General features: G+C 48.8%; 1 protein-coding gene across 1 annotated transcript in view; it reads right to left on the bottom strand.

The window, feature by feature from the left end:
* Nucleotides 1-14001, bottom strand: part of FANCA (FA complementation group A) — a gene marked incomplete at its 3' end in the record, with an annotated part of 48901 nt that extends 34900 nt beyond the window's left edge. The window contains exons 1-14 of the mRNA XM_081119412.1: nt 13916-14001; nt 13391-13500; nt 13064-13133; nt 11114-11256; nt 10890-10985; nt 10008-10081; nt 7444-7556; nt 5522-5604; nt 4884-4917; nt 4369-4438; nt 2654-2766; nt 1474-1550; nt 1084-1225; nt 629-762 (exon numbers count right to left, since the gene is read on the bottom strand). Of these exons, the coding sequence (XP_080975538.1) occupies nt 629-762; nt 1084-1225; nt 1474-1550; nt 2654-2766; nt 4369-4438; nt 4884-4917; nt 5522-5604; nt 7444-7556; nt 10008-10081; nt 10890-10985; nt 11114-11256; nt 13064-13133; nt 13391-13500; nt 13916-13994 (1338 nt within the window). The 5' untranslated portion in view covers nt 13995-14001. The remainder of the gene's footprint in view (nt 1-628; nt 763-1083; nt 1226-1473; nt 1551-2653; nt 2767-4368; nt 4439-4883; nt 4918-5521; nt 5605-7443; nt 7557-10007; nt 10082-10889; nt 10986-11113; nt 11257-13063; nt 13134-13390; nt 13501-13915) is intronic.
* Nucleotides 14002-23902: the final 9901 nt, after the last annotated feature.

A 23902-nucleotide genomic window follows, 5' to 3' on the forward strand; every position in this document is an offset into this window, starting at 1 on the left:
AAGAAAGAACACCATGAGACCCATCCTCTACCAACACACCAGACAGCGAGCAGCCAGCCTCCCACTGGGCCCTGTGGGGCGGCTGCCCTTGGAAACTGCAGGCAGGTGAGCTCTCCACAGAACTTACTGTAAATGGCCAAACAGCTCCTCTGGACTCAGGAGCACAGAAACTCACACATACTCCACCCAAAGCTTCTACAAGACTTACACCTCCTGGACTTTCTGAGCTGATGTCCAAAAGATGCCCCCTCACACCCAGGATCAGCCCATGCTTTCCCAGGGCACTCAGAAGCCTGAGTTCCACAGGTGTGAAACGGACAGGAAGACCTTAAAGAGCACCTTCCCAGACTAACTAGAAAACAACTGAGTCACGACACTCTGCAAAGGCAGCAGTCACATGTTTTCACTCCTTCCTGAGAGATCAGGCAGGAGGCAGCAACCTGGAAAGGAGCCAGGCCCTGGGCGGGAGAGCACAGAGCCCCAGGCAGGAGGTCAAAGTGTGTGTGGGTTTGTCCGAGGCCATCTCTACAGAGCTGACCCCCAGAGCATGTTCATTCTTATGAAAGCAAGTCGGAAGACATGCCTACTACCTACTGGGGGCACCAGGCGGTCAGCAAAGGTAACGCACCTGGAACCAGTCTGCATAGGATGGGAACACGGAGGGGCCCTCCAGCGCAGCCTGACGTACAACCAGGAACACAGTGACCATGCTGTCCAGGTCGAAGTTCTCAAACGCACGGGTCAGCAAATGGGCAACCCAATCTAGGCAAGAATAAGTAGTAGAAGTAAAATGCGTATGTTCTGTTGGGGAGCAAGTGTTCCCCTTACGACTTCATGCCCAATACCAATTTCCAGAGACTGGAAAACTGATCAGAGGAAGCCAAACAACTACGTAAGGTTGATGAGCAAGCAGGGGCAGGCAGAGCCTGCAGGATGCAGGGCATCTCTGGGCATCCTCACTGAGGTAGACACTATGATTCCGCCCATGGGATCACCCCAAACGCTGTGGTTTTGCTGACAATACGCATATTGTGCACAAACACATGCACACTTGCACACCCCAGGACGCCCACCAAAGCGCACCGGTCACCAGCTGCTGTGCTCCAGGGAAGCAGACCACCAATGTGGACACACAGGACAGCACATGCTGCCAGTTCACCTCGTGCGTCTCCAGCACTTCTTGTAAGTGGTTGACCAGCTCCTCTGGACTCAGGAGCACAAAGAGCTGAAACAAAGTGCCCTGGGCTGTTAGAGCAAACCACTGCCAGGCAGGAGCTGGACCTCACCCCTCCCACTTCCTGCAAGATACAACACTAAGTTAAAACAGGACACTTCTGCGTCTCTCCTCTCTGTAGTGGTCAGTACTGGCTGATGGCTGTGTATGGAGAGTTCAAGCCTCACTTTACAAGGACTGGGACCACAGGGCTCTGTGGAAGATCTTCCATGGTCCTGGTGCCTGCCCCCGAGACTCACCCTGCGGTACAGGCCGGTGAGCAGAGGGTGGGTCCTGGAGAAGCTCCAGTCCCTCTGCATTTGAACAGCATCGGAGACTTCACCAGGAAGAAGAACAGACAAAAATGTCAAGTCAGCAATCATCAAAAAGCTGAGTTTTAAAGCTGCAATGGCCCTGGCCAGTGTGGCTCAGTAGTTACAGCATCAGCCCATACACCGGAGGGTCCCAGGTTCCATTCTCGTCAAGGGCACATACCTTGGTTGCAGGTTCAATCTCCTGCCCCAGTTGGGCAGTGTGAGGGAGGGAACCAATCGATGTCTCTCTCTCATATTGATGTCTTTCTCTTTCTCTCCCCCTCCCCCTCCCTTCCACTCTCTCTAAAAGCAATGGAAAAAAATATCCTCTGGTGAGGATTAACAAAACAAGCAAAAAAATTTAAAGTTGCAATGTCAAAGAACTATCTTGCATTTTTTCTATCAGTGAAGTTCACCATTTCCCTGTTTGTTAACCATTTCTGTGTTATGTCTCTCTTTGGCCCAGTTACCTGCTGGTGATCCTTTATCATATTTGCTATAAATATGTTCTATCAATTACAGTTGAGTTTGGCTGCTTTTAAACTGTCAATAGGCAATGCTGTTGAAAGGAGGGGGGCTGGCACAGGTCCTCGGGGGAAGGACAACAGCCTCTGTTGGGAATGTCCGTGTTCTACTCAAGGACCCTCCTGGGGATGGACCTCAGCACAGAGCCAGCACAGTGGCAGGGTGTGCATTTCAGGCCATTAGTAATTGTGAACACATGCAGGCAGTCTGTCATTGATTGTGACAGCAGCCAAAGGTCACTCATTAGTAAAAGATAACATGAGTATTAAACACTTAAGAAAACCATGTAACTAAGTAAGAAAATGCATAAGTTAAATGATATAATGAAATAGAACCTTGGAATTTAAAAGTGTAACTACGTTTTCAAAAATCTCTTTAGAAAAAATGAGAAAATTTTGTGTTAAAGATATTTCTACTTTGGTGATGAGAAAAGTGATAGTTTTTCTTGTCACACTTCTAAATTATATGAGAATGTATTACTTTCAAATGAAAGGATGGTTAATGATAAAGTGTCCTTCATGATCTCCAAGTGTTAACATGGGGCTCAAGCTCCCGTCAAGGGATGCAACAGTCCCCAAACAAACTGGGGCCTGGAACCCACCTTTCAGCACAGGCTGATAAGTGAGTATCTGAGTCAGTGTGTGCCTGAAAAACCTCTTCGGAGAATCTGTTGAAATTATACTGCGGAGCGCGTGCCCACTGAATCCACTGAACCTGCAAATGGAGCAGAATGAGGATCTCAGAAAAAAAGATGCTCACCAAGTTCCAAATGTCACCACACCAGCTGACAGCTCAAAGACATTCTGTTGAGCAAAGCAGCCCTGGACCGTGAGGCCCCCAACTCCCAGCCCAGGAGCTCACAGGCTTGCACCTTCCATAACCCTGAAACTCTCTCTGCCAGGCCACCATGCCACAGGTTTGAAACAGAATCCAAGGAAGTGTAGTTTCAACAAGAGAGAAAACCATAAGCAGGAAACACAGATGCCCATCAAGCCAAGAAGAGGGAGGAGGTCAAACAGAGATCAGCAAGGGCTGGGCTTGCAGAACCACGGTGGGGTGAAGGCTCAGAAATCAGTGACCTGGACCCAATGGAGGGCCAGGGCCCAGCAAATGGCCAACTCTGCAAAGCCTTGGTTTCCCCGTCTGTGAGACGGGAATCAGACAGCAGGGTTATGCCAACCCTTGTGCAGAGTGTCTGGCACACGCAGGTGGCTCAAACTCAGCAACTGTTCCTAAAACCAACAATGCCCAATGACAGCAGGAGGGGAGGAGGAAGAGCCACCCCTTAGAGGAAGCAGGACATCACTGACAGGTCAGGAGGGACGAAGGGTGACCAGGGCTGAAGGGGGGAATGTGCCAGGGTCAGCCCTACTGATTCCTGGTGGGAGAAAACCAAGGGTCCCAGCACTGCCCCACGGTCACATATATAATGAGGGCATGTTGGGCAGAGGGAGGACACAGGAGTCCACGGGCACTGCTGCTTCTTGAGGAGTGGGGTCCCAGTGTGCCACCCAGACTTTTAGGGAATATCTGACTTCATTGTTAAGTATTGGCAACTAATTTAAAAAGAAACAGATTGATTATCATTATCTGATTCTTGGGACATGAGTCTGAGCAACATAGGCATATTACAAAAATGCATAAAATTTAGAGAACAAAGCAGTGTTTTCAATTGTTTAAATAAAGTACTGAATTATACAGCACAGTTGAGAACTATGAAGTATTTATGGAGTGACAGAGCAAAATAATTAAAAAGTAGAGAGATGCTGGGAAATCCTCTGGGTTTCCTAGGAGAGAGCCAACTCCCAAGTTGGCCTTGCCCATGTAACTCTGAAATGAACCCCAACACCCCAACATCCAATCCAGCATGTCCACGTGCAGTTCTAGAGTCACAGAGAGACAAAGCCAACGTGGCAAAGCCAGGATCACTGTGGGTCTCAGTGGGAGCCCTGGAGCAGGTGGAAGCCAACTGCTAGCTGTGTGCTCCAGAAAGCCCTGCAGAAGGCCTGAGACGGCAGGCACAAGGGAAAGAGCACAACAATGAGACAGTCACCTGGGTGGGAAGAGGGGTACACCACGATGGGCAGGAGTCTGGGCCTAGAGGAATGAGGGGCCCAGAGATGGGGAACCCAGCCTCCTGCCTCATTTCAGAGGGATCACTGGGACCAGGGGGTTTCCAGTGCTTCTCAGCTGTCATCTCTTCTGACACTGACAGAGGAAGTGTGCTCGTGAGCCCTGTTGGTATTTCAAAGTATCTAAAATACCTAGGACCTCTAACCTAGGGGAAACCGCCCCCAGGATGCCCCAGAAACCTACCAGCATCTCACTGCCTTGTGTGCTGAGGACTCCTCCTGCACGCTGCCGGCAGCCAAGGTTTCAAGTGCAACTGATGCCAGAATGTGGAAACAGAAAACAGACAGCACGTCATCACAGTTCATCAAAAACAACCCAACTCAGTGTTTCTGGGCGAGGCAGGAATTTCATCTTTTGTAAGAGCCCCTCACTTCCAAGTTACAGACTTCCCAGGCCACCTAAACCCCTCAGATGGCCCAAGGCATTCGGGTTTCCAAGTGTATAATAAAGCCTTTAAAACCAATCAAAATATGTAGACAATTAAGTGTTCCCAGCTCTGGAGGAACTGAGCCAGGAGAAAAAGTAGAAGCTAAGTTTATGCCACATTACAACCAAAAAAGGGGTTTTCTGGTACAAGGGCTCTCTAGGGAGAAATATGCAAACAGGTAAAATACTTGAAACAGAAAGGCAGAAAACTGAGGAAATTCCTGGTATGCAAACAGCCATTTACAGTCTGAGGCATACAGCAGTGAACTCACAGAGCAGCATTTTCTGCAATACAGCCGCAGCAATCTGTGAACACAGAATGAAGTTACTATTACTCAGTCACATCGGTGCACTACACAAGAAAGCTAGTTGTTACTCTGGAGTCAAATACAAAATTGACTTTTCAAAGAGGTACACTTAAGATTTCCAATTAGGTCTACATATTATCCCAACATTGAGGAGACCAGACAGAGTGAAAGGCAGACTTTCTGGAATTGTCCTTCATGATACCCCAGAATGCCCAGGCCCTGGCCACATCCCACTGGCCCCAGCCCGCTTCCCACGTCTGGACTATCCACATGTTGTCTGCGCAGAAAAGTCCTGCTGAGGTTGTCTCAACTGTAGCCGGTAAAGAGCACCCTCTTCCCTCATCTGAAAGCACAGGCCCAGGTTCTGGGCCATGGGGAATACCTTCGCCCTCAAGAACTTTGGAAACCAGAAGACATGCAGGGAAATCATGGCCTGTTCCCACTTCCCACACCTACTGGACAAGAGAGGAACACTATGGGGGCATCTCATGATCACAGCAAGGTCAGCCACTGGTCCAGGGATGTCCAAGGAAGGACACCATGGCGGGTGTAGGAGGTTTATTCAGCAACCCTGTAATGCTTCCTTTTGCTTTTCCTCCTACCTGGGGCATTCGTTCAGCCTCCACATTTCTTCTCAGACCTGAGATTTTCTGAAATCCCCTCAAAACAAACATTTGCACAAAATCTGAAAACCACAAAAGCAGAGTATTTACATACACTGTGGTCCCCAAGCAGCCAGGAGTCACACAGACCACCCTCTTCAGGGCTAGGAGGGCGAGACCCACAGGGAGCTGAGAAGACACTCTGCTCCTGGTCCCTGGGAGCCCTGCAGGTCACTACCCACCAGACGCCACACACAGTATTCATTAAACCCAACCTAGCAAATCTCTGACCAAACCAGACTCTTCTCCTTGCTATTCTATTTGATAGGGAAACATAGCTGACCCTTCAACAACATAGGTTTACACTGCGTGGGTTCACTTATCGACCTTTTTTTTTTTTCCAATAAACACAGTTGGCATCCAGAGTCAACCTATCTCAGATCAAATCCGAGGTTGGGAACCTGCATATGCACAGGACCAACTTAAGTTTTCAGATTTTTAACGTGAGGTATTGGTGCCCCTAACCTCCACATTATTCAAGGGTCAATTGTATTTATAATGAATCAAGTTTACAAGTAAGGAATTTTCTTGTAAAGTAGCTTCCAAGGGTTTCTTGAGGACTCTCTCAGCCCATCTCCTACACCAGGGGTGGGAGGGAACCTTTTTCCTGCGAAGGGCCATTTGGATATTTATAACATCATTCATGGGCCATACAAAATTATCAACCTAAGAATTAGCTACGGCCCTAGCTGGCTTTGCTCAGTGGTTAGAGCGTCAGCCTATGGACTGAAGGGTCCCGGGTTCGATTCTGACCAAGGGTATGTACCTTGGTTGCAGGTTCGATCCCCAAGCCTGGTCGGGGCGTGTATGGGAGGCAAACAATCAATGTGTCTCTCTCAAGTTGATGTTTCTTTCTCTCTCCTTCTCTCTCCTTCTCTCTCCTTCTCTCTCTCTCAAAGCAACGGAAAAAATATCCTCAGGTGAGGATTTTAAAAAAAATTAGCTACGAAAAAAGCTCCTAGACTTACTGAATTTTGAGTCCCGCCTGCGGTTGCCTTGGCAGGGCCAGACCAAATGATTTCACAGGCCCTATACAGCCTGTGGGCCGGACACTCCCCACCTCTGTTCTACACCAACACAAGAACCTTTATAGAAGAACCCAGAAACATTATACACTCTGGGGAATGAGGCAGGAAAGGAACCCAATCCTTCTGAAAAGGTTAGAGTCAAGAGGGCTAAAATTAAAAATTTTCTATCTAATCTTCAGTTTAAACTTAAACTGTCTGGGGACAGAATAAGGATTCAAGAATCACAGAAAATTTTAGAAAATTGTATGTAGAATTCACTCCTTGGGGATTACTGGTTGTGAGAGCAGCAAGAGAGGGCCCACTCCAAGAGAGAGATGCCCAGAAAAACATGGGTGATGAGCTCATACCCAGTCTGGACTTACGTAAGTACTGAGCTTAGAATTCCCACCCCAAGTTCCCACTTGGCCTTTCCTGAGGCACCTTTTAAAATAAATTAGAATTGCGCCCACAAAAAGTTAGTGGCCTCTGTACCTAACCACCTTGTAAGTAAGAGGTGCTCCTGCTCTGGTCTGTCTCCTATAACACATCCTCTGTGGGGGTGAAACTGCACCTCAATCAGCACAGCCCTCCTCCAAGTGGGTCATAATCCACATTTTTAACTTAACACATAAGCTACAGGCCTCTGATATAATAGGTTAACAGGCTGACCTCCCAAAATTTCCACACAATACAAGTTAAATGCAAACACAGCACGACAGGTATGGCCCAAGATGACTTCATGCTAGACATGCATGTGATGGGTGTGGGGGCCTGTTCTGCTTCTCACAGATCCTCATAGAAGAAAGCTGACCTAAATGAGTTTTACCCAAGAAGCCGCCTCCATGATGAACTTACCAGAAAGCATAGACCTACTGATGTCGATGTGCTGACAGGACTCTTCTGTCTGCTCACACAGACAACGCAGGTTCCTGAAGAGCCATGCTACCACCACCTGCACGTCCAAATGGCTGGAAACAAGCAGAGAGCTTACCTGGTTTCACTGCTCCACAGCCACCAGGCCATTTTCCTCCCACTCATTTCACTAGGAAGCTTAGGTCACTGAGATAAGCTAGCAACCACCTGAGCTTTCCGCACCAAATCAGGGACACCTGCTACTAACATCAAAAATAATCATTTTCAGCGCGGCCAGGCGTGGCTCGGCAGTTGAGCATTGACCTAGGATCCAGGCGATCGGGGTTTGATTCCAGGTCAGGGCACATGCCCAGGTCGTGGGCTCGATCAATGGTCTCTCATCATTGATGTTTCGGTCTCTCTCTCCCTCTCCTTTCCTCTCTCTGAAATCAAAAAGGTATATATAAAAATATATATATATAAAAAAAATAATCATTTTCAGCCCAGCCAGGTGTGCCTCAGCAGTTGAGCATCGACCTAGGATCCAGGAGATCACAGTTCAATTTCTGGTCAGTGCACATGCCCGGATTCCAGGCTCGATCCCCAATCGGGAGTGTGCAGGAAGCAGCCAATCAATGACTCATCATTGATGTTTCTATCTCTCTCTCTATCCCTCTCTTTTCCTCTCTATGAAATCAATAAAGATACATTTTTTAAAAATTTAAAAATAATAATAATGATAATTTTCAACCCTAGACGGTTTGGCTCAGTGGTTAGAGTGTTGGCCCTCGGACTGAAGGATATCAGGTTCAATCCTGGCCAAGGGCACGTACCTCAGTTGCAGGCTCCATCCCCAGCCCCAGTCAGGGCGCAGGTGGGAAGCAACCAATCGATATGTCTCTCTCACATCAATGTTTCTCTCTCCCTCTTCCCTCCCCCTTCCATTCTCTCTGAAAAGCAATGGAAAAAATATCCTCCTCAGGTGAGGATTTAAAAAAAGTCTTTTTCAAGTAGTTTATTTATTTGGAATAGCTTACTATTGTTGGGAAGGGGTGGGTAGAAAGTTTGGTAATAACATAATCATACAAATAAAACAGACAGCAGCAATTACAGGCTGTAGGTTGTCACCAAGGGGATCAGTCATGCAGGACAATCTGTGACAATTGTGTGGTCTGCAAAGCCCTGATGGGAGAGCCCTCACCTGCCAGCCTATCCCATGTGCATCTCCCTGATAATCATGTTGAGCATCTTTATGTGCTTGGCCATCTGTACATCTCAGGGGAATTGGCTACTGAAATCCTTTGTGCATTTTTTATTGGAGTAGTAAGGCATCCCCCACTTCAAGATTATAAAAATATCCTTCTAAGATTCCCTCTAGTACTTTTATATTTCTTTTTTTTTACTTCTTTGGTTCATCAAAAATGTTTTTAGCATAAAAACCCAACTTAAAATCCAGATGTGGCCTGCGTGTACCACCACCAGTTTCAACACAGTATCTTCTACTCTGTCTGACGATCCCCCAAAAGAGAGCTGTTTTCCCAACCAGAGAACAAACATGCAGACCCCTGCCTCCCCCTCAGCGAGGGAGGAGCAACTGCCTGGCTGCCAAGAGCGAGGAAGCAACCATCTAAGGTTCCAAGTGCTTCTGGCGCCCGCTTTTAATTACCAAGTCTCTCTTCTTCTCCCCTATACCCAGAGGCACCTGGGGCCATTCATCCCTGAGTCTTTTGGGAAGAAAGAAGAAACTGGATTGGTTCCCTTCTTTCCACATTGCTGGCTTAGCACAGGCCCATTTCAAGTTTGCTCAGTTGTCTACCACTGGTCCATCTGCCTCCTGCTTCAAACTCTGTTCCTGTTACGTCCTCTCCCACACCGTCCCATCTTCATGGGTTGTGTGCCTTTTTAAAAAATCCCTGAGTCTTGGTGGGCTTTCAGGAGGGAATAAAAGCACTTGCACACGTTATATTAACCATGTTTATCTGAACATCTTTTTAGTTTTAAAAAATATTTTATCATATACCTTATACAAAGAAAACGTTATCAAGCTGTGAATGATAAGACTTCAATTGCAAAAAATGTTCCCTTTTAAATAATAAATTACAGTAAACCCTTGAACACCACAGGGGTCAAAAATCCACATACAACTGGACTCCCCCCAAACTTAATACAGTCCTTGTCCCTTAGTATCTGTGGGGGACTGGTTCCAGGACCCCACACCAATACCAAAATCTGCAGATGCTCAAGTCCAGTATGTAAAATGGCATAGAAAAATGCAGATAGCTGGCCCTCTGCATCTGCAGATTCCCAGCTGAAGGTTGAAAATACCGTTTTTGAACCTCCCAGTTGGTTGAATCTGCAGATGCAAAACCCATGCATAGAGAGGGAAGGCTGTATTTACCGGAAAAAAATCCATGTATAAGTGGGCCTATGCAGTTTAAACCCATGTTGTTCAAAGGTCAGCTGTAATAGTTTCTCTAGGCAATTTTTGGCTTTGATACATGAGACATACAACACTAGATTACAAAAAATAAATCATGTGAATTAAGGTCATATTATATTATCATCACCTTTCCAGCAGTTCTTGAAGGCTCACAATGTTTTGTGTATGAAGATGCCACACAGCTTCCAGCAACAAAGAATCCTGAAAAAAATAACATCACTGTTGAGTCTTTCATGATGCATTTTCTTTTTTTTTCTTTTTTACATATATCTTTATTGATTTCAGAGAGAGGAAAGGAGGAAGAGAGAGAGAGAGAGAGATAGAAACATCAATGACATCAATGATGTTAAAACCCAAGTGGAACAACAGCATAGCCTAAAATGTTTTATCCACTACGATTTTAAAACTCACCAAACCTTCAGACATGCACACTGCCATCCTTCCCGTCCTCCTGCCCGTCTCCACCACCACATGTCCTGCAGGCTCAGATAGGACCCTACCCAGTCTCTAATTTCACCCACTTCTTGACCTGTCTCCACTGTTGCCAACCCAAGATTCCAAAATATAAAGGGGCATGCCAGTATCTTTTTAGAATCCTTTGTGGCTCTTCATGGCTTTCAAGATAAAGTTCACTCAACATAGCACAGCCCCTTGTGATCTGGCCCCATCTCTCTCTTCTGTCCCCTCTCAGTGAGGCCCTCCCTCCAGCAGCAGGGACACACACCGTCCTCAGTCACTCTGCGCACCTCCCAGATCTTCTAGGAAGGCTTTGCCAACCATCCAAATAGTCGCCCACTCTTCTCTGCACCCTGTGAACACTAACACACACAGTGTTTGCAGACACTTCGTTCCTATCCAGAGGCACTTGCTGAACAGTTTTCCCTACTCTGCAACTAATGAGATTCTTGGTGGGATTCCAAAAGAAATGTAGGGGTTCTGTTGACTCCACCCAAACGACAGAACACTGCTTGGAAAACCCCTGGAATCAGAGTTATAATCTCAGTTTTACCTGTACTTTCCACAATTCTTCACAGAAGGAGAGACGGGAGAACATACTGTGTGCTAATAAATGCCCAGCGATCTCTAACAAGGAAGACAATTTCTTCTGAAAAGAGAGGTTAAGTCTTTTTTTAAAATGGGCAAATACCTGAAACAACATTAAAGAAATGTCCCATTTTCCCCAATAGCTAAAAAGTAAGAGCAGTACAGTTTCCACATCATGCTGTGCCTTACTCTTTGCTCCGGATCCAGCAGCACCCCACGAGAGGGCTCAGCGTGCACCTCACAGATCTGCACAAAGGCGGAGGCCACCGTCTGGCTGGACAGGACCGCCACTGGAAGCCCCAGCCGCGAGGCTTGATCTCGTAAAGCGGAGCCTTAAGAAAACACAAAACATGACAGAAACATTACAAAATCTAAAACAGAAGACTTAGAGTTTAAAATGCACTATTTTAAGCTGTAGCACCACAGAAAATTGTCTTTTGAAGGGTAGAAAAGATCTCCAGGGAAAACACAAGGTATCAAGTGAAGATACTTTCATGACTGAAGCAGCTCACAATCAATCAGGGCAGCACCCGAAGCCCATAGTTGCATATACATACTTGTGTTTTGTGGGACACAAATGAGGGAGTTTGGCAGATATATTCTGGTTAAGAATTTTATCAACTTTTCCAAAGGAGCACAATAAATTGACAACTACAGTAGGCTCTTTTAATGAATTCCCTTTTTCCTAATTATTTCAGTGTCAAAGACAGATCGGGTCTTGCCAACGGTACAATGATGTCTGAGTGCAAAGTGAGTCTGCTTTCCCAATGCTGTGCCTCACACCTGTGGGCAGCTGAGGGACAGGTATGCTCAGTTCTGGGGCTGCCAAGGGGACATGGGTGCTGGGCCCACAGGCAGCCACCACCAGCCTCTGGTCTGCACTCAATAAGCAAGAAATGCTAGGCAGCCCAGCAGGGAGTGGCTCAGCAGTTGAGCGGCGACCTAGGATCCAGGCGATCGGGGTTTGATTCCTGGTCAGGGCACATGCCCAGGTTGCGGGCTCGATCCCCGGTCGGGGGCGTGCAGGAGGCAGCCGATCAATGACTCTCTCATCACTGATGTTTCTATCTCTCTCTCTCTCCCTCTCCTTTCCTCTCTCTGTAATCAATAAAGATATATTTAAAAAAAAAAAAAAGAAATGCTAAGCAGTCTGAAAACATGGTGCCTATGAGTACATTGTTTTCTAAATTATTTGAGTTCCATAGCTAATTTTTTTTTTAATATATCTTTATTGATTTCAGAGAGAGGAAAGGAGAGGGAGAGAGAGAGATAGAAACATCAATGATGAGAGAGTCACTGATTGAGCCCACAATCCGGGCATGTGCCCTGACCGGGAATCGAACCCCGATCGCCTGGATCCTAGGTCAATGCTCAACCACTGAGCCACGCCCGGCCAGGCCATAGCTAATTTTTTTAAATAGGAAGATGTATGACATTCCAATATGTAAGTGAAAACACTCAGTAGTTATAAAGGTTCCAAATGACAGTGTTAGAAACTATCAACTACTGTGGTGAAGAAATAATTCACAGTAAAAAGATAGAAAATGCTCATTTCTAGCCATTTACTTCCAGTGTGTCTCCATAGGAAAGTTATTTTAGTATGGTAGTCACTATCTTCAGCAGGAAAAACTAAAAAAGTTCATGAGTTAAGGGTCTCTTTATATTTCTGTGGTCAAAGTTAAGAGCTTCTTATGTAAGTTCTTATTCCTTGATCTAAAGTCCATACAAGAATGTGTGCCTGAGCTCGGCTCCCTGGAATGATGCATAACTTGTGAAATCAAATACAATATGGCAGTGAAAATCAATCTATTTTACCAAGCTTACTGTGTGAGGTTATTTCAATAGAAATCTAAAACAAGTCAATTAGTTAACATCTCTGGCTTCCTACCCCCCAACCTCCCACCGCTCCCTAAATGTACACCACTGTCCACCTTTCCAAGGGACAGGTGCTTCCCACTGCTTCTGCCCATGGTGACTCAAACCCTGTTTTAAAGTAATAGCTGATAACGTTCCCCAAACAAGTCACAAACACCTGACTGTCCGGGGATCCGCATCTCCACTCCCGGTGAGCACGCCCCGGTGACTTTACAGCGCTCCGACCACCTGATGAGGCGCGGAGGGGAGGAAGCCCCAACTCACCGATGAGCGCCCCGGGGCTGCCGCGGTCCATCCACCTGCTGAGAGGCAGCTTCGCCGGCGGGCCTTCCACCTGGAACCCGGCACAAAAGCTGGCAGTGCGTGCAGACAACCAACCACCCGTGCGCGAGGAACGCCTGCCTCCTGCCAGGGGCTCAGGTGTTTCGTTTGAAGAAGTGAAACTTACTGAAACCTCTTCAGAATTACTAAGTTCACCTCTGAGAAGATAAACGCTCCCCATTGTCTCCTCCCCTGTCAGCAGAGTGGGGCGTCCCAGCAGCCTCGGCGGAGAACGCCCGGCCCGCCGCGGGGTCGGCCCAGCGCCCTCACCTCGAGCAGGAGCTGTCCCAGGTTCAGATGGCGCCTCAGGAGCTGCGCGGCGGCCGCCTGGACCTGCTGTCCGCGCTCACGGCCGGGCTTCGGCCTCCTGACCCTTCCCGCTGCGGTACCCGGTTCAGACAACGGGAGCACCAGTCTGTGACCCCGCCGACCGGGGGACCCGGGCCTGACCCTGGTCCCACCGGCAACAAGCGGCCGACGCCCGAGAGCCACACGCCACTGTCACGGGCGCTCCTGGGCTCGCGTGGGGAACGCATCCCCTTCCCACACCCGCCTTCCCCGACGCCACGTCTGACACAGGGCGACCCGGGAGGGGACTGAGAGGGCAGGAGGCCTGGGGGCCGGATTAGGGGGCTCAGGGTCACAAGGAGGGCCAGGGGTCGGGACCCGAGAGGGCTGAAGGCAGCCCGCGCGCTCAGAAGGCCCAGGCCTCCCGGGGAGGGCCGGCGGGGGCTCGGGCGAGAACGGGGCTCGGACGCGGCACCACCCACGCCCGCGTCCCCCGAGTCCACTCACCCAGCAGCTCGGCCCACGTCCTCCTGCGGCCCCGGGGCCCCGGGCCTAAGGCGGCCTCCGGAGCGCCAGGGTCTGACATGGCGAGAACTGGGCAGCCGGCGGCAGCTCCGTACGTCCGGCCCGCGCTGTGTTCCCATTGGCTGGCAGCCCGCGCTGCCCTCCCATTGGCTGGCAGCCCGCGCTGCCCTCCCATTGGCTGGCAGCTGCCCGGTCCCACCCATCCCCTGAGCGCGGGCACCGCGCAGCAGCCATCTTGGTGGTGGCCGGAGCGAGGGGTGGCCCGACGCCTGGGCAAGGTGGCGCTGGTTTGGAGTCGGTGGTTGCCAGGGCGGATTCAAGACGGCATCACCTGCGAGAAAACGGCAGCATCCCTAGAGCGTTCTTCCTGCCGACAGTGACGCACAGCTGGTCATGAAGAAACAACCTGACAGACTCAAACCCCAAATCCTCGGACAGCGTCCTGCAGAACGTGGGTGCAAACCCGGAACTAGCCCGCGGGCTGCCTGTGCGCCTCAGTGACAGACACGGTCTGTGCCCTCCCCCCAAGGCGGTAGTCCGTGAGGCAGCTGGTGACACCAAGGGACTAAATGTTTAATGTCACTGGACTCTAAATTTCAGGGACCGCACGTTTCCGTTCCCCCAGTGGATAGCACAGCGCCATCCTGTAGCCGCAAACACGGGTCAAAACGCCACAGTAAGGGGGCCCATCCAGGTGGGGCTCCCGTTGTCGCCTGTAGCGGTGGTGCCTTTCCCATCGGCGGTGTACAGAGCTGACGGTCACTCGTGTTCCTGGCTGTGTAGTATTCCACTGTATGAATAGTTTGTATTTAATATTTTTATATGCGTATGTTTTATTTTCTGGATATTACAATGTTTTGACATCTTAAAAAAGCTTTTCTGGCTGGGAAGAGACTACCCATCCCAAGCTAGCCAATTCTTAGAGACAGCAAAGGCCTGGGGAGCACGCCCATGATCTGCAAACTGGCCCGTCCAGTGCCAGACCTGCTCCATTTAGCCCCAGACCCTGGAGGCGACAGTCCTCTGCCCTAATCATTGCACGGGCAGGTGCCAGGCATCTTGGAACTACTGCTACAGCCCAAAGCCGCTGAAATTATTCAAACTATCCAATCCTGGCTGTTCACCGTGCCCAGCCTTGCCTTTCCAGTGGAAACCCCAATAAAGGCAATGACCTATACCTTCCCCCTTGTTCTGGTCTTCTGCCTCCTTGCCACCCTGGTGCTGCCCCACGTGGCTCTAAGACTCATTAACATAATAAACTTTTTCTTCCTGAGCCTCTTGTGACCATCTCATAAGAGTATACAAAACATTTTAAAGGTTAAAATAGGGGCATCTTAGGGTTAGAAGGGTTGAGGCCTCCAAGCCCAGTTTATGCCCTGCCTGGGGCTGAGGAATCCAGCAGTGGACTGAGGGCCACAGGACTTCACTGAAACCACTGGGCAAGGGGAGCAGGCTGACTGGCTCACTCCGGCTGAGAATAAACTGTAGAAGGCCCATCAGATAATGACACAGGCTTTCTTATCACTTCAAATGGAAAGAGCTTTTTAGATTTGTTTTGACAGATTTTACCAGTTACAAGTTTTATGCATACATGAAAAAACAGGTGAAAGCTGTGTTGAAGGCGTCCTGAGTCCTCTGGCCCTTCTGACTGGTGAGTTAGAAGAACAATCCAGCTTACTGAGTAGGAAAAATCCGAGTTCTTCCCGCCTATGTGAGTCTTTCTCCTGTGTCTCCTAAACTTTCATACAGAACACTTCATTTCTGACACTTCTGGTCACCAAATATGGGGAGGTATTTCCCCATAACAAGCAATTCTGACACCATCTGGGTATTCTACAATTTAACTCAATTCTGACACTGTCTACGTGGAGACAGATCCCACTAGTTAAGTCCTCAGTCCCACAAGACGGCTCCCACTTCAGACACCAATTCTAAGTCGTATGTCCCCAGATTACCCACAACTTCTGCGTGATTTGGCAACAAATTTGGGAGTCCCATGACCCCTTCCTCAGGTTCAATTAATTTGCTAGAGTGGCTCACAGAATTCAAGGAAACATGTTTACATGTTTTTTTATTTAAAAAAAATTTTATTGATTTTTAGAGAGAGGAAGGGAGAGGGAGATAGAAACATCAGTGAGAGAGTAACATTGATCAGCTGCCTCCTGCACACCCCTACTGGTGATCGAGCCCACAACCCAGGCATGTGCCCTGACTGGGAATTGAACCGGTGAACTCTTGGTTCATGGGTTAACGCTCAACCACTGAGCCACACCAGTGGGGCCCAATTTTTTAAAGGATATGATAAAGGATACAGGTGACTGGCCAGATGAAGATACACAGGTAGAGGTCTTGGAGGGTCCCAACTACTGGAGCTTCTGTCCCCATGGAGCTGGGGTGCATTACCCTCCCAGGTGAAAGTGCTGGCCAAAATGGAAGCTCTCCCAACCCCGTACATTTGGGATTTTATAGAGGCTTCCTCCTGTGGGCATGATCCATAACTAACTCAGTTTCTAGCCTCCCCAATCCTTCCTGGGGAATGGGGATGGGCCTCATATCCATAGCTTCTAATCATGGCTGGGTCTCTCTGGTGACCAGTCTCCATCCAGAAGCCATCCAGAGCCACCCAGAGTTGCCTGGTTAGAACAAAAGATGGTCCTGGTGTTCTTACCACCTAGGAATTTACAAGGGTTTTGGGAGCTCTGTGCCAGGAATATATATTTCTATTATCTCACAAAGGGTTGAAAGAAGTCACCTTTCAACTCTGGCTCAGTGTCCATGTTTTCCTCCCGCCTTTGCCTCACCTGCTCCTCATCTCTTACACTTCTGCCCAGCACACGGGGTTGCCTAGCAGGTGGGAAATGATTGAAAGGCTTTTATATCTGAAAATCCATAAAAGCAGGTGACTTGGGGATGATTTTCAAAGCGAAGGGGGCAGGAGAGGCCATTAGGTGGCTCCACATGCACCCCCAACCCCCAGCAGCTCAGAGCACTAAGGGGTCTGCCCTCTGTGATGGCTGTTCTGTCCCTGGTTCATGCCCCTTCTCTGCCTGAAACTGAAGCCCCCTTTGGACCATCTGCCTGCCCTCGGGCTGTGCTGCTCAGGTCCCATTCAGCACAACCACGCTCTTCTTCATGACTGAGACACAGAATGGGGCCAGGTATGGGACAGGAACACTAACTCAGAACCCGTGAAGTCCCCACAAGGATTCTCTCATGGCCTCACACTCTGTGAATTACGATGACTAGGAAACCTCAAGGAACAGATGGGCTCAAAAAAAGGCAGCAGCTGCCTGGCCGGTGTGGCTCAGTGGTTGAGTGTCGCCCTATGAACCAGGAATTCACTGGTTCGATTCCAGTCAGGGCACATGCCCAGGTTGCAGGCTCGATCCCCAGTAGGGGGTAAGCAGAGGGCAGTGGACCCATGTTTCTCTCTCATTGATGTTTCTCTCCCTAGCCCTCTCCCTTCTTCTCTCTCTGAAAATATAAATAAAAAACATTTTAATTACTTTAATTAGCAATAAAATCAGACCTGCATTCTCCTAAAGCTTGCCAAATTCCAAAGTGTAGACACAATAGGTCCATATTCTTAGAAACCACTGAACAAGTTTCTCTAACCAAGTGAAGTTATAAAAGAGCTTTATAAAACTCACCAGCACAGGGGAGCTGTGTACAGCTGGCAGCTTGGAGGGATGCTGTGCTCAGAAACTCACAGGCAGTGTGCAGACCCCAGGCCACGCACCACCCTGGCTGTGTCTTCTCAAGTGCATGTTGTGGCCACAGCCATCTGCAGCTGTGCAGGCAGGGCATGTGTATGGCATCAATGCCCACTTCAGTTTCCTATGAGAGCACCAATGTTCCACATTTCTACCCTTAGAGGTTGTGTTGTAGGAAAAGATAGCCAAAGGTGCTTTGTGCTGCAGTGTGACCTCCTAATCAGGAAGTGAAGGCATTAAAGTTGCAGAGGTAGAGTCCGTGAAACCCTCTCCTGTAAGTACCCAGACTGGTCAGAAAGGAAAACAAGAAAAAGAAAACCTTTCAGCGTCAGTTTCTCCACTTGTAAAACCAGCCTGCAGATGCCAGCAAGTTTCCCAGGGAAGTGTGTGTGAAAGTCCAGAGTACCGTGTCCACAGTAAAGAATGTTTAACCTGGAGGTGAGGGTGGCTGAGACCCACCGAGGTGATGCAATCATGCAGAAACCCCCTTCACCCAAAATACTCCTTCCCTGCTGTTTGGCAACAGCTCACATCTGTGCTTCCAGGCACACTTCCTAGGACTGATCTCTGAGGCACAACATGGGTTGATCCAATTCCTGGAGCACAGTTTATGCAATGGAGGTGGAGGCGGTGGGAGAACGAGAGAAGGGTGCAGAGAGGAGTGGGGAGTTTGTGCTGACATCTTTGTGTAGTTGCTGCTACAAATCCCAATTAGAGAAAGCCACACCACAAAACTCAGCATGTGTGGGCGTGTGTGCCCCACGCACACACGAGCACAAAGGAACACACACAATTCACTTAAATCCCACGGATCTCTGCTCCTCCCAGCAAAGTCACCTGTCAATGGCAGAGGCAGACAAGGAGAAGCAGGGATATGAAAACGCTGGCTGCCCCTGGGAGGAGGCCGAGAGCTCAGGAAAGGCTTGACAGGGTCTCTGAATAAAGCTGAGGCAAATGGGGGCTGAGCTAGGAGAGGAGACTGGGCCTTCTCTCTCCCTTCCTTTCCTCGTCTTATCAAAGCAACTGCCTCAAGAGGGACCCGAGGCCCAGATTGACCTTGAGCACTTAGAGACCAGAGTCAGCTCACCCCACCCGCCTATATAGTGGGACCACGGTCAGTCTCTGGTAGCTGAGGGACCGTTTTGCACTTCAAAGAGACATTTAGTTAGAATTCAGGTGACATGTTTTCAGAAATTGCTGACAGCCATACGTGGGCTAGTGTGAGAGGACAGAACCCCAGGAGCCTCCAACACAAGGAGCCCACACCCACTTGCAGGTTCTCACCACACTCCACCAGGGACTCATGAGAGTCTCCCCCAGCAATCAACTCTGGAAATGGGGAGCAGTCCCCTCCACCAGAAAGGCACCAGCCCAAGGGAGATCCTTCTCTCCTGGGAAGCCAAAGCCTTAACACAGGGTGGGCAGCCCTCAGGGCAAAAGTGAAAACCATTGTGCTGGGGGAGGGTACAGGAAAAGCCATCTATCTACCCTTGGGGGATGGGAAGAAACCCATCTGCCCAGACTACCTAGGTCTCTTTTTTAAAAAAAAAAAAAACTTTTTAAAAAAATATGTCTTTATTGATTTCAGAGAGAAGAAGAGATTTCAGGAGAGGGAGAGAGAGAGATAGAAACATCAATGATGAGAGAGTCATTGATCTAGCCCACCACCGGGGCATGTGCCCTGACTGGGAATCGAACCCAGATCGCCTGGATCCTAGGTCGATGCTCAACCGCTGAGCAACACCGGCCAGGCTACCTAGGTCTCTTGCCACCAGGACAGGGGCAGGAAGCACTCTCCATACAAGAGGCATAAACATAATTTATTTCAGACTCCTCTGGCCCACACACATTTCACATTCAATCAAAAATTATGAGAGAGACCAGAGAAAGACAAGTATCACATGATCTCACTCATATATGGAATATAATGAACAAAATAAACTGGTTAACAAAATAGATCCAGAGACATAGAAGCATGAAACAAAATGATGAATCTTGAATCTTGGAGGGAAAGTGGGGTGGGAGAGTGGTTGGGGAGAGATTCATCAAAGAACTTACATGCATGAGTGTATAACCCATGGACACAGACAATGTTATGGGGAAAGTCTGGGAGTGGGGTAAATGCAGGGTGGAGGGGATCAGTGAGGGGGGAAAAGGGGGACATCTGTAATACTTTCAACAATAAATTTTTTAAAATTTTTGAGACAAAAAAATGCAAGAAAAAATATCAGCCCACTCTTAAAAGACAAGGCAAGTAACAGAACCAGCCCCAGATGTTGGAACTATCAGGAAGTTTAAAAGAACTATGACCAATATGCTGATGTCTCTGGTGGAAAAGGCACCACACAGACAGATGAAAACTATGAGAGACAAGAACATGGTAACAGAGATAAGGAACACCTTCATCAGCCCTTGCCAATGTTTCTCAGTGGTTAGAGCATCAGCCCATGCACCAAAGGGTCTCGGGTTTGATACCTGGTCAAGGGCACTACCTGTTCCCTGACCCTGATTGGGGCATGTGCGGGAGGCAACCAGTGTGTCTCTCTCATATCAATATTTCTCTCTCTCTCCCTCCTTCCTTTCCACTCTCTGAAAAATCAATGGAAAAAAATACCCTCAGGTGAGGATGCATACACACACACACACACACACACACTCAAATACTTTCATCAGTAGGCTGAGCAAAAGAGGAATTACCCAAACTGAAAAACAGGAAGTTTAAAAATAAAAAATCATCAAACAGCTCCACAGCCCCAGCCAGTTTGCTCAGTGACTAGAGCGTTGACCCAGGCACCAAAGGGTCATAGGTTCGGATACCAGTCAAGGACACATACCTGGGTTGCAGGTTTGAATCTGGGCCCTGTCTGGGCGCATGAGGGAGGTAACCATGTGTCTCACATTGATTTATCTCTCTCTCTCCCTCCTTCCCTCCCTCCCTCTCCCTCTCCCTCTCCCTCTCCCTCTCCCTCTCCCTCTCCCTCTCCCTCTCCCTCTCCCTCTCCCTCTCCCTCTCCCTCTCCCTCTCCCTCTCCCTCTCCCTCTCCCTCTCCCTCTCCCTCTCCCTCTCCCCTTCCCTCCCTTCCACTCTCTCTAAAAATCAATGGAAGAAGTATCGTTGAGGAGGAGTAACAAAAAGAGCTGTGGCAGTGTCGATTGGCACAGCCCCTATGGAAGGCCATTTGAAAATGTTTATTGAAATAATAAGTTCATATACCCTTGGACCCAGCAAGTCTATTTCTTAGAATCTGCACTTCACACCTGTTAGAGGACCAGTATCAATGCTTCTCTTACAGGGTCCATGATGCTTGGAGCAGCAGCCAGTAGGCCAACAAGACCCTGTCCTTGGGGAACTTAAGCTACATACATGTCCACCAGTAGGACACAGAAGCTCCACAACTGATACCAAGCACTGCCCCCCCCATGAGTGACAGAGCAGAGCACAAGACAGGGTGGACAGCGTGCAGCCCTCCCTGTAAAAAGGGGGCCTGTGCCCGGCTGGGCGTGGCTCAGTGGTGGAGCATCGACCTAGGATCCAGGGGACTGAGGTTTGATTCCTGGTCAGGGCACATGCCCGGGTTGCGGGCTCGATCCCCAGAAGGGGGCATATAGGAGGCAGCCGATCAGTGATTCTCTCATCATTGATGTTTCTCTCTCTCTCTCCCTCTCCCTTCCTCTCTCTGAAATCAATAAAGATATATATATATATATATATATATATATATATATATATATATATTTTTTTTTTTTTTTTTTTTTTTTAAAAGGGGGGGACCTGTGAGTTTGTAGTAAGTAGACCACGTTTCCCGAAACAAAAGGCCAGTGACAGGGACTGTGTCTGGGGCCAGTGTGTGAACATCAAACTATATCAAATTGGCCAACAGATTGGTGGTGATTTCTCTAATTGTACAGAGACGTCAGCCGTGATGTAAACTGGATCGCACCGGCTGTGAGGAAGGCACAGACAGGTGCTCACAGCCAGTGCGTGGGCAATGCCCTTGGGAAGTGCTCCTCTCACTGTCAGCCACCCTGCCTTCCATTCAAATCACACCCTCAGGTTTTGTAAGTGACCTCCAGTGTCTTCAATGGGAAGCAAACTGTGTCCTCAGTATTTTCTCGACTCCCGATCAGGAATTCCAGGGTGAGCAACCCCCCTAAGCCTCCCTCTCCCAGTCCCGCCCCGCAGGACAGCCCTGTCTGTGGTGGCTGCCTGGGGTTTCCCCCCCGTCACCCTGGCCTGCTCTGGCACCTGTGTTCTGCCCTGTGCTCTGTATCCCTTCTGCCTCACCTTCTCCACACCAGCCTGGAAACCTTCCCAGGGAGTTGTTCTGGGCTCCCATTCAGACACCAAGCATGGCCTGGCTCTATTGGCATCCCCTGGGATTCATGGTCTTTATCATTATCCCAAAATAAACCTAAAGCACAAAACCACCACCTCTCACATTTCAGCTTTTCCTGAGCCCTGCCTGGCTGCAAGGAGCTGGACAAAGAGGGCATTCAGGGGCCTCTGAGTCATGGCAACAGGGGCCTGGCTTCTCATTGCGCACTGTGTGCCCGGATCCCTTGGGGGAAGCCGACCTGTTTTTTCGATCTGAAGTAGAATCAGTGTGGGCACCAGAGAGCCTCAGCACCCCACTCTCCACAGCTGAGACAGTCTGCCTGTGTCCATGGGCTGTTCATCTCAAATTGTCTTTGATTTTTTTTTTAATCCTCACTCGAGGATATATTTTCCATTGCTTTTTCAGAGAGAGTGGAAGGGGGGAGGGAGAGAGAGAGAGAGACATCGACTGGTTGCCTCCTGCACACGCCCCTACCAGGGCTGGGGATTGAGCCTGCAACCGAGGTACATGCCCTTGGTCAGAATCGAACCCAAGACCCTTCAGTCCATGGACTGACGCTCTAACCACTGAGCCAAACAGGCTAGGGCAAATTGTCTTTGATCTTAAACCCAAATGCCAATGTACCTGACTCACTCTGACCTTGTCTCAGTACACATAGTGTCCTAGCTAGAACCCTGCAGTTTCCTCCTAGAATCATGTAACTGCTGGTCCATAGCACACCTGAGGATCCAGCCCCAATTTATTGTTTTGGCCTCCAGGAGTCTAAAATTAGGATCCTCTAGCTTCTGTGTCTGCAAAGATGCTGAGGTATAGTTCCTAGAGCTTTTTAATCTATGGCCAATTGCAGTCATGAGCCACCCACCCCTCTGATTGCATTGCCATGGTGTGGACCATCACAGCTCCCTCAAAATACCAGACACAGAGCATAGGAAAAACAACCAGTGGGGTTCCCTTCACATCAAGCACCTGTAGCCCTCACCCACATGTAGGGAGGGTGCTCTGTGTGCTGATTCTCCCTACGAATGCGGGGGGGCTGTTTGGGTTTTCATTGATCTTTCCCAGGCATAAGACATCAGTGCCCAGAGCTCAGCAAGTATGTGTGAATGGACATCCTACACCATAAGGTGAATATCTGGGGAGTGTCTCTGCTAATGTGATAACTTGATAAAAATGATTCTCCAATTCCCAGCACTAAACATTTCTATTCCGTCCCCAAGCACAGCCCACAGTGACGGGTAAAGTCCCACCCCTGGGATTTCCTCATGTACTGGAAATTAAGTATGAAGAACATGTTTTTAGGAGCAGGCTGCAGGTGATCCCATAACTGTAGAAATGACCTTGCTCCAAAGCTTTCCAAGATGAGTTAATAATTGACCTCAATCAATTCTACCATGCTTCTCAGTAACAGCCGGAAACACATTATTTATTTCTAAAATCCAAGTAGCAAGTTTGAATTATGGAAGAACTAACATATCTCTGATTCTGAGCATACTTCGTGGACAGATAGCTCAATGTTTTAACCCCAGTGCCACTTTCGATGGGGATAAACCCATTTCCTTCCCTACCAGGCACCTATGCCATGCTCAAGGGTAAGAAGCTGGCATTGGCACTTCCCTTGGTGTGCAGCCCAGGCAACTATCAGGTTACCCATATAAGTTCCTCATGGTAGAGCCCTCAGTCTGAATAATAAAAGATGTGAGCAGTGCTTGGGACCCAGCCACAGGAAGGAAATCATTATTTTCACTTTATGAACTTACCACTTTACTCAAAGCTCCCACCAACCAGGCAGAACCCAGGTACATCTAGTTGCCACAGCCATGGGCCAGTATGACCAGTTTTCTCTTCCAGTGGAGTCCAGTTTACAAGGTTGGAATCCCTCTCACTGCCACTACCACCCTTAGGCCATGTCGGGCTTACTT

This window comes from Miniopterus schreibersii, assembly GCF_964146895.1.
Source record: "Miniopterus schreibersii genome assembly, chromosome: 18".
Classification (NCBI taxonomy): Eukaryota; Metazoa; Chordata; class Mammalia; order Chiroptera; family Miniopteridae; genus Miniopterus; species Miniopterus schreibersii.